At 29.7% G+C, this 9759-nt stretch overlaps 3 protein-coding genes across 4 annotated transcripts; all 3 read right to left on the bottom strand.

Annotated features, from left to right (window-relative positions):
• On the bottom strand, positions 1–1702 carry LOC146883438 (pathogenesis-related protein STH-2-like). Of its 2 annotated transcripts, XR_014984598.1 has the most exons (3): positions 1389–1702; positions 915–1265; positions 1–376 (listed from the first exon to the last, which is right to left on the bottom strand). XR_014984598.1 is itself a non-coding variant. In XM_085666552.1 (2 exons), the coding sequence occupies exons 1-2, from the start codon at positions 1570–1572 to the stop codon at positions 967–969; spliced, it is 483 nt and encodes a 160-aa protein (XP_085522678.1). In that variant the 5' UTR covers positions 1573–1701; the 3' UTR covers positions 634–966. The 2 variants fall into 2 exon arrangements, 1 of the variants encoding a protein (XP_085522678.1); XM_085666552.1 differs by lacking the exon at positions 1–376 and having other exon boundaries at positions 634–1265; positions 1389–1701.
• A 3864-nt stretch (positions 1703–5566) lies between these two features.
• Positions 5567–6551, bottom strand: LOC114162549 (major allergen Pru ar 1). The gene is made up of 2 exons (XM_028046471.2): positions 6274–6551; positions 5567–5997 (listed from the first exon to the last, which is right to left on the bottom strand). Exons 1-2 carry the CDS (start codon positions 6455–6457, stop codon positions 5699–5701), a joined length of 483 nt encoding a protein of 160 aa, XP_027902272.2. The 5' UTR covers positions 6458–6551; the 3' UTR covers positions 5567–5698.
• A 1947-nt stretch (positions 6552–8498) lies between these two features.
• LOC114162128 (cytochrome C oxidase biogenesis Cmc1-like protein) lies at positions 8499–8948 on the bottom strand. Its single transcript, XM_028045911.2, has one exon. It carries the CDS (start codon positions 8859–8861, stop codon positions 8601–8603), a length of 261 nt encoding a protein of 86 aa, XP_027901712.1. The 5' UTR covers positions 8862–8948; the 3' UTR covers positions 8499–8600.
• Positions 8949–9759: the final 811 nt, after the last annotated feature.

Below are 9759 nucleotides of genomic sequence, written 5' to 3'. Positions count from 1 at the left end.
TTGAAGGTTCTACCGAAAGAAGTAAAGTGCACAAGCTTTATAACATCATGGGAGCTACCCATGTGTGCAAAATGTTAGGATTACAGAGAGGTTTGATGGGAAAATACAACATCAATGAGATGTGAACTCAATTATGTAAGACATTGACACCACTCTTAACCCAAAACTTTAAAATAATAAATTTATTGGTCTTTATATATAGTGTTCTATTTCTAGTGACTTAGACTCATACTTTGTTTCCTAACACAAAATGGTATCATTCTCATTCACTGGATTTTCTTATTGGTTGAATATGTCACTGTGTTCTTAGATTTGGTAATCCTTACGAACCACACAACTCCAAAACGCTTTTCCTTGCCATGGTTTAATCAACCTTCTGCAAGAAAAAAAAAAAATCAATCATCTTTCTTATAGTGTTTGCTGTGCAGATTCCCAAATTGCTTACTGCTTAAATGCTCATGGATTTTGGTTCAAATTGGTTGAATTTGGCTGAAACAGAAACTAAATACAGAAACATTTGGCTTGGGCATGTCTGAGATGTTCATAACACAAACCAAACGTTATTAGTTGCACAATGAATTCATAAAATAGCATAGTGAATCTCCAATTCTGCTACTGCAAAAAGCACAAATATTTTGCCAAAGCACTGAGTATGCCTTTGAAGAGTAAGGACTTAATAAGGAATTCAATCAATACTTGGCGAAACCTTCTATTGTCCCTACGTTTAGTTGCATACAAAATCATTCAAAAACTGAATAAATTGAATATCATCGACGTACAAAGTGTGAGAAACATACTTTAAGTCTACTTCAACCCTACAAAACCAACTTGTAAAATGAGATTTGCATCCACTTATATATTTTAAATCGGTCTTATTTTCGGTCAACGCGAGATTTTTGACACATTTTTCTTACACTGAGGCATATATATCTCGTGCATGGTGATTTTGAACAATCAGATGAAAATTTAAGCATAGATTTTGGGATTCTGAAGCAGGTAGGCTTCCACCACTTTGCAGACTCCAAGAGAGCTTTCCTTTCCTTCCTTTATCTCTTCTTCTTTGACTTCAAAATCCCCTATGACATTGTATTTGGTTGTCATTTTACAGAGGCAACCACCATCACTTGTGGCCTCAAATTTAACCTCATAAGCTATGGACTCAAGCTTTTCCCCCAATGGACCCCCTTCAATCATAGTGTATTTGCACACTAATTTCTCCTTATCAACCTCATCAATCCTGTGTTTCACATATTTGAAGGGGCTAGCTGCACAAAAAACAAACACAAGAAAATTTTCAGCCACTACACACACAGAGAGATATATTCATAGAAATAGGTATAATATAATCCATTAATTTCACTTCAGTTTCTTAAAGTGATTTTGCTAACCTTCAGCAAAGTTAACCTGTTCAATGCTTCCAGCTTCCCCATCTCCTTGGATCACGTTGACCTCTTTTATGAACTGTGGTAAGAGCTTCGGAAGCAAAGTTCTGGAGTCAGTGATCAAGGCCTTGAACATGCGTGATGGAGCAACAGGGGAGGAATAATCGTATGTAAAAGTTGTGCTTCCCATGGTGAATATTGTGTTGATTGCAAAGATCACAGAAAACTCAAGGTTGTGAAATGAACTTGGTCTTGTGGTTACAGGAATGATCACTTTGATGGAAATGAATATGTTTATCAATGCAGCTTAGAGAAAATGAATATTTATTTGGCATTTAAGAATGACACTTTTTATTGGAAGACTTTCAAATCAGTGAGTGAATGATTAATAAGTTTTTTATTTCATATTTCCAAATAATTGTATCAATACACATGGGCGGCTATTGGCATAATAAGACCTTTTTGATAACATTATGGACTTGAATCACAAGGTGTTATTCACCATTTTTGAGCAAAGAAAAATTGTGACAAACTTCTGATTGAAAAGAAAAATACACAACCGGGGTGATTGGTTAATCTTTCATTAGTAGTAGAGATGACAAATAAACTCGTGCCCGTGGGTATCACCCGAACCCGTCCCCGTTTTGACGGGGAATCCCCGCTTTGACTGGGTATGGATATGGGTATGGGTAATACCCGAAATTTTCAACTGGAGATGGGGATGGGGATGGGGATATATATACCCGCCCAAATACCCGTCCCCACTTAAATTACTAAACTATTTATAATTTATTAAATAATCTAAAAAATATATATAAATAAATAATATATTTACACATAAAATATAATATAATATAATATAATATAATATAGTATATATACATATAAATAAAATATACTTTTATATATATATATATATATATATATATATATATATATATATATATATATATATATATATATATATATATATATATATATATATATTTACACATATACATGTAATATAATATAATATAATATAATATAATATAATATACATATAATATATATACATAATAATATAATATAATATATATAATATATACGTATAAAACAAATTAATCATTTAACTAGTGAGATCTTTTATAAACAAATTTATAACATTACAAATTTATAAAAATTTAAAAGAAATATATATATATATATATATATATATATATATATATATATATATATATATATATATATATATATATATATATAAAAGCATAAAATATCTACGCATATACATATAATATATATACATAATAATATAATATATATTATTATATAATATAATATAATATATATTATTATATAATATAATATAATATATACTTAAAATAAATATATATCTATAAATATATATATATATATATATATATATATATATATATATATATATATATATATATATATATATATATATAAACATAAGATATCCACACATATAATATATATACATAGTAATAATAATATAATATATAATATAATATATATAATATAATATATATAAATAATTATATATATATATATATATATATATAAACATAAGATATCCACACATATAATATATATATACATAGTAATATAATATATAATATAATATAATATATATATATATATATATATATATATATATATATAACATATTTCTCATTCTCTTTGTTTTTTGTTATATAACATATTGGCAATTGCTTCAGTTTTAGATCCAAGGTACAAGATGGACATGTTAGAATATTATTTTTATAAATTGTATGGTAATGATTTTGATCTGAAACTTAGTAGGATTCGTCAAATGTGCTATGATTTGGTTTTGGAATATCAATCAAAAAAGAATGAAACTTCTTCTTATAGAGCTACATCATTGGAGTTGGGAAAGGATGTTGATAATGATGCGAATGAATTTTTAGAGTTTATGGCAAAAAAGAAAAAATCTAGAACTACAGTTATGAAAACAGAGTTGGATTATTACTTGGAAGAAGATAATTTGCCGGTTACACAAGAATTTGATATCCTATCATGGTGGAAAACAAATGGGTTAAAGTTTCCAACCCTTCAAGCAATTGCAATGGATGTTTTAGCTATTCCAATAACAACTGTAGCTTCTGAATCTGCTTTTAGTACTGGTGGTCAGATATTAACTTCTCACCGTAGTCGACTTCATCATATTACTATACAGGCTTTGATGTGTACAAGAAGTTGGATATGGAACTCAAACCATCTAGGTAAGTTACTCAAATTTATTAATATTTTTTGTTAGTATTTTTTGTGAATTCTCATCTAATATTCTACATTTGGTGTTTGTAGGTGTTAAAAAATTAAAAGGAAAAGATGTTCTCATGAGTGAAAATGAATCTGATGAAGAAGGTACATTATATTCTAGTAATTAAAATTTTCAATTTCAATTATTATATCATATCTAATTTTTCATTTTTTTTCTATGTGTAGGTGGATCGAATGCAAATGAAACCACTGATCATTTGTAAAATTAATAAATATTTTGGTTATTATAAAATTTTAGTAATGAGTAATTTTTTAGCTTTTATATAATTATTTGAATTTTATTTAGTTGTTATTTGATACTTTAATTTGAGATTTATACTATTATAATATTTTTCTTAATATTTGACATCATGAAAATCAAAAAGAGTATGTTATTTTAATATTGAATATTTTGATAGTATCATGATTCCGTTGGTGTGATTTTTAAATTTTTTTTATAAAAAATATTTAATTGATATATGGAACAATAAAAAAATGGGTATGGGTATGGGTATAAGAAAATACCCGTTACCCGGTGGGGATGGGGATGAGTCAAAAGTTGTATACCCGTTGGGTTTGGGGATGGGGATGGGATGAATTTTTATTATGGGGATGGGGATGGGATCATGATACTCGTACCCGCCCCGCCCCGTTGCCATCCCTAATTAGCAGAAAAGAGAGTTTATCTTGGTGTAATGATTGTGGCACAAGGTGTTTTGGTTGTTAATTAGCACTAGAAAGAATAGTTCTTGGATCTTGATTCTTATTAGGAAGAAAAGGGTTGTCTTATTAGAAACAGGTAATGCACAAACAAACAACAGGGTGGCCATTCTACTTTAATATATAGAGACAGATTACAATAAAATATCTGACACTTGATATGATATAATTATGTCTATTGATTTTGTCTATGGGAATATTTAATTAAACAGATAAATACAAAATATGATTAGAAAATGATAAGCTAAATTAACTTAAATGTTGTTGCAGCAAATTTTGATTTTGTATCCGATGAAAAACTAAAATATAAGTATATTCTTGCAGGGACAGAAGCCACGTTTTAACCAAAATTTGTAGCTTAGAGAACCAAATTATGGAGTACAATGAGATAGAATATCTACTAAGACCTGAGTCCAACTACATAAGGTATTGACATCACTCTTAACCTAAAATCTTAAGATAATAGGTTTATAGGTGTTTATTTTTATATAATATTCTATTTTCTCATTTCTAGTCAATATGAGACTTAGACTCACATTTGGATTTCTAACAACCATTATTCTGTGGTGAATTTTACATCTCTATCGTATAATAGGGGCCCAATTGAATAAAGTTATCCGTATGTCCCAATAAATCGATTCCACGCTTGATGGAATGTTGATAGGATAAGAAATTGAAGTTTCTGATTAAAACCCCTCATTGGTCTTTATAGTTATTACAGTTAAACGATTTTGGCGTAACCAAGCATCATTGTGGAAGCATAAGGTCATAGGATTCATTGTGCAAAAAAGGGATTTTTCAATTGTGTAATATTCTTCTGATGATAAAATTGCACGTCACAATATCCCATTACTGTGAAATCTAAAGCAGTTTTAGCATACATTGTTTTTTAACTTCCAAAAATGAACAATCACTCCATTCAGATCAGTAATCTTCGAGACAAAGGCAATGTTCCAAGTTGCAGTAAATCAAACTACTTACTTAAAATTTCTTGTGGTGTGATTTTACATATAAACTTCTGATTTACCACTTTTAAGAGTGACACCATTAACATAGTCGACTTCTGAAAACAATTAAAGGGAAAAAAAATGAAAAAGTGTACCAATTAACCATTGTGTTTGATTATCCCACCATTTAACTAGTAATTGTGTGGATGTATTATCATATTTGGCTATCAGTGCCCACAAAAGTAAATCAAATTTTATTATAAGCCATATCATATATGACAACTAGATCATAGGCTGAATTTAGAGCACAACATATTATAATCTGATGCAAAGGTGCCTTGTATATAAGATCAGTTCAAGGCTTCAAACATAGGCATCTGGGTTTGCCAGAAGATAAGCATCCACTGCCTTAAGGAGAGCCAAGCCTTCGTCCTTTGCAGCCTTGAAATCCTCCTCTTTGACCTCAACCCCTGCTTTGGGATGATAAGTGCTCACATTCTTGGTCTTGCAACCTCCCTCTTCAGTGGCCTCGAACTTAATCTCATGTGAAATTGAATCCACTTTTTCCAGTGCACCGTCTCCCTCGATCACTGCGTAGCTGTAAGTCAATTTCTCAGGGTCAATTGCATCAATTCTATGCTTCAAGTGTTTGATCTTATCACCTGCATTCAAGGCATTACCAATAACAATCTCTTTGTCAGTCATTTCTGTTTGAAACCAATATATTTAGAAAACCAACTCTTGAGCACATAAAGGTGAAAACTAATGAGTTCTTAACTTAAGATCACATGGTTAGAGAAATCATTATATGATTTAGAACTACCACTACCATGTGTCTATTATCTTCTTTGATCTTCTCACGACACATAATTAGTCACAAATAGCAACAACAACAAAAAATGATAAAGTGAAAATCAGTGTGAAATGGTGCAACTGGCCTTCAGCAATGGTTATCTCCTGAATGCTTCCGGGACCTCCATTTCCTTCAACCAATTGAACATTCTTAATGGCCTCAGGCATGAGTTTGGGGATGAGGTTTGGAGCATCAAGGATCAGAGCCTTGAACAACCTTCCTGGCTGGACAGTGCTAGTAAACTCATCTGTGAAAGTAAGAGCCCCCATGCTGCTTACAAGTTTGAATTGAACTACAAGATATTGATAGAAACTTAAAATTCTATGAGCACTAGGAAATGCAGTGATGTGAGATATCAGAGATGTGTGTATTTATAGATGAACAGGATAACAAAGCAATTAATGCCACATTTGACAATGTTTCAACAAACTACGAAGGTGCATTTCCCACTATTGTAAAGTGGACCGTCCCTTTGCATGCCTTATTAATTCCAGTGCAAGTATTTGTTTCGTTCACCAAAGTAAACATCTAATAGGACAATGCAACCTGTGACCCTAATGCTCCTAAATCTATGCAGTGAATGATATTATGAAATCACATACATGGAGTAGGCTGATTAATAAAATACTCTAGTATGGTTTTTGCAACATTTTTCATTGTAAAAATACTAAGACCTTAACATTTTTAGAGATTAAGACCTATCCAAGGTGTAATAGATTCCAATATTTCCTCAGCATGACTTCAACATATGCGCACCGACTCACCGCTATTTTAAGCATGTCAAACATAAATGAGGGGGTTGGATTTTCTATTTGAGTCTCCAATGCAGTTGAGAATTTATTACCTGCAATTTATGCACCCACTTTGTGTAGGCACAAGGATCTCAATTTAACTAAGAAGCAAATACAAAAATCTTAAGAAATATAAGTGGTGTGGAAATGGATCTAGCCTCACAAAACCAGAGCAAATTACAGTAAAACAATAAAGAATCATGTTCTTTCTCTTTCACCATCGTAGTGCAATGGTTCTCCCAAGTGATCATGGTTGCTCTTTTTACACATCAGAGACCATAGGCTCATAGTGTGCCTACCTGTTTGAAGTAACAAGCATCTGGAACTCATTGATGAGTTTCCATTCCCCTACCTTGTAACAGATTGCTTTAAACTTTTAATAAGTTGTTTGACTATTTACTGGAAAAAAATAAATTCTATGTAGATAAATAGAAGTTGATTGAAGCCTGTCTTAATTAGTGGCCGAAATAGGTAGTTGTGGTCTCCATTTCTAGTTCAGCATCATTGTCTCTGTAAAGGAAAAATTACTGCTGAAGAGCACAAAAATGTAAATGTAATGTCAATCCAAGGAGAGAAAATTAAAATGATTAGGATCAGAGTATTTTTAATAATTATAATCCACTCAATAACTACATTAAATCAGTATTTTTAGTGGCTATTAAGATAGTTAGCCTCTTAAATGTATTAATATATCATTTATCTTTTTTTTAAATTAAATTTAATATCTGTTTAAAAGAAACATCAATGGTTGAAAATAACTGTCATAATATAAGTATTTACCATAAATAAAAAATAGTTTATTTACTTAAAATATTATATCATAATTTTAATTTATATAAAAAAAATATTTGCTTATTGTATATTATATATTGTACAAAATACACATAGTCAAGTCCATTGAACAAACTAAAATAATATATGTCTGATGGTAAAATAAAAATACTTACACAATTTGATGAGTTAATAATTAAATATTACTATCAATTTTTCGTAATAAATTAGGTTAGAACTACGTTAAAATGACGATAAAAATGTATTCATAATAACATGTTACATTGAAAAATAAATAAATAAAAGTTTATACAATATTAATGTAAAACTTTCTTATAATAAAATCAACACAGAAGAAGTTACATGGAATTGACAGTGAAAATAATTATTATATAAATCAATAATAAATTTGAAATATATATATATTAATTTAATTAATTAAGTTGTATGCTTGATTAATAATTTTTAGTTGAAGGACAACACAAAAATTTTATACTCATTTATACCTAACAAAAATTTCATACTCATTTATACCTATCAAACTGAAATAAAATTGTTTTCTTTTACACTCATTTATATGTTCTAGATTACTTCCCCCAATTTTCTTGAATGAGATAAATTAGGAGTCTGCTTTCAAATTATTCAACTCTACTGCATAGATATCCCCAATTTTATTTAAATCATACAAATTCAAACAAATATCACTGACAAACATTTTTTCTTCTTGCACAATAAATTCACCGCCGGATACAGATCAAATTTGAATCAATATGAATACTAAATAAGAGTTGCAACAAATTCCCAAAAATTTATACAGAAATGAGTAGTAAAAATTAGGTTAGGGAATAAGCTATTGTTGGTGAGAGGAGAGGCAGAGGGAGAGAGAAAACTGAGCCTGTTGGCATTGCCGGCGCTTCAGAGCGGTGCCGGCGGTGGAGCAAAGGGTGCGCACCGCCTCCGATTCTTCGGGACACGCCGACGAAACAAGGCACATGGCCAACGCCTGGTTAAGGTGGCGACACGCTGAGTCGCGACTCGGACCTGCCGGAATTCGACGGTGGCACTCTCGCAGAGCGTTCTCCACACGCTCGCACGTGTCTTCCCTTCCCATCTTTCTCTTCCTCGTTCGTTCCAGATCGCACAATTGACATTGAGCATGCTTATTCTCACTACCGATGATAGTTACTCTAAACCAAGAAAGACACTGAAACGACGTCGCCGATTCTAATTATTATATTTAATAAAATAATATAGTTAAATATTAGTGAAAATCTCTGTTTAATGTAGAGTTATGATGTCGATTAAACAAAAATTATAATTAGATTTGATGTGAGAAAATATAATTAATAAACTAATTTTATATTTACTTCTAATTTTTGTTTTTAAGGTTAGTACAGGATAATTTATTTTTGTATGTTAGCTGTTCAAGTTTGACTCACACATCTAAATAAGAAATTTAGTTTTCGTAATTTTAATTACACATTACTGGCGTAATACGATAATATTTTTTAAATATATGTAATATTATATTAGTAGGTGATAATATTATAATATTATTTATTAAAAATAAAGTGAAATATATTATAACAGATAAAAGAATAATCATTAATAAATAAAGAAGCAGAGAAGAAGCAAAAATATCTGATTTTATAAAAAATTTGTAAAAGTAACGGTCAATTTTTAAAAATTTAATAAATTATATATTTAAAGGATAAAATCGGTATTTTGAAAAGTTAACACAAAAAAGGAATCCCTTTATATATTGTTATTTATTAAAAATAAAGTGAAATATATCAGAACAAATAAAAGAATAACCATTAATAAATAAAGAAGAATAGAATAAACAAAGACATCTGATTTTATAAAAAATTTGTAAAAGTAACTGTCAATTTTTAAAAATTTAATAAATTATATACTTAAAGGGTAAAATCGATATTTTGAAAAGTGGACACAAAAAAGAGAATTCCTTTTTTATATATCGTTATAGATAATAAAAAAATTTTACTTTT

This window comes from Vigna unguiculata, chromosome 9, assembly GCF_037176805.1.
Source record: "Vigna unguiculata cultivar grain cowpea cultivar isolate G323 ecotype 2 chromosome 9, ASM3717680v1, whole genome shotgun sequence".
Lineage (NCBI taxonomy): Eukaryota > Viridiplantae > Streptophyta > Magnoliopsida > Fabales > Fabaceae > Vigna > Vigna unguiculata.
Note: the sequence above shows the minus strand (reverse complement) of the source record. Positions and strands in the feature narration are given on the sequence as shown.

Excerpts from the sequence above, each read along its gene's own strand:
- LOC146883438 (XM_085666552.1), bottom strand. The coding sequence starts at position 1,572 with ATGGGAAGCACAACTTTTACATACGATTATTCCTCCCCTGTTGCTCCA. Across the intron at positions 1,266-1,388 it reads ACAGGTTAACTTTGCTGAAG|CTAGCCCCTTCAAATATGTG; the intron begins GTTAGCAAAATC and ends TTTTTTGTGCAG.
- LOC114162549 (XM_028046471.2), bottom strand. The coding sequence starts at position 6,457 with ATGGGGGCTCTTACTTTCACAGATGAGTTTACTAGCACTGTCCAGCCA. Across the intron at positions 5,998-6,273 it reads GGAGATAACCATTGCTGAAG|GTGATAAGATCAAACACTTG; the intron begins GCCAGTTGCACC and ends CCTTGAATGCAG.
- LOC114162128 (XM_028045911.2), bottom strand. The coding sequence starts at position 8,861 with ATGGGAAGGGAAGACACGTGCGAGCGTGTGGAGAACGCTCTGCGAGAG.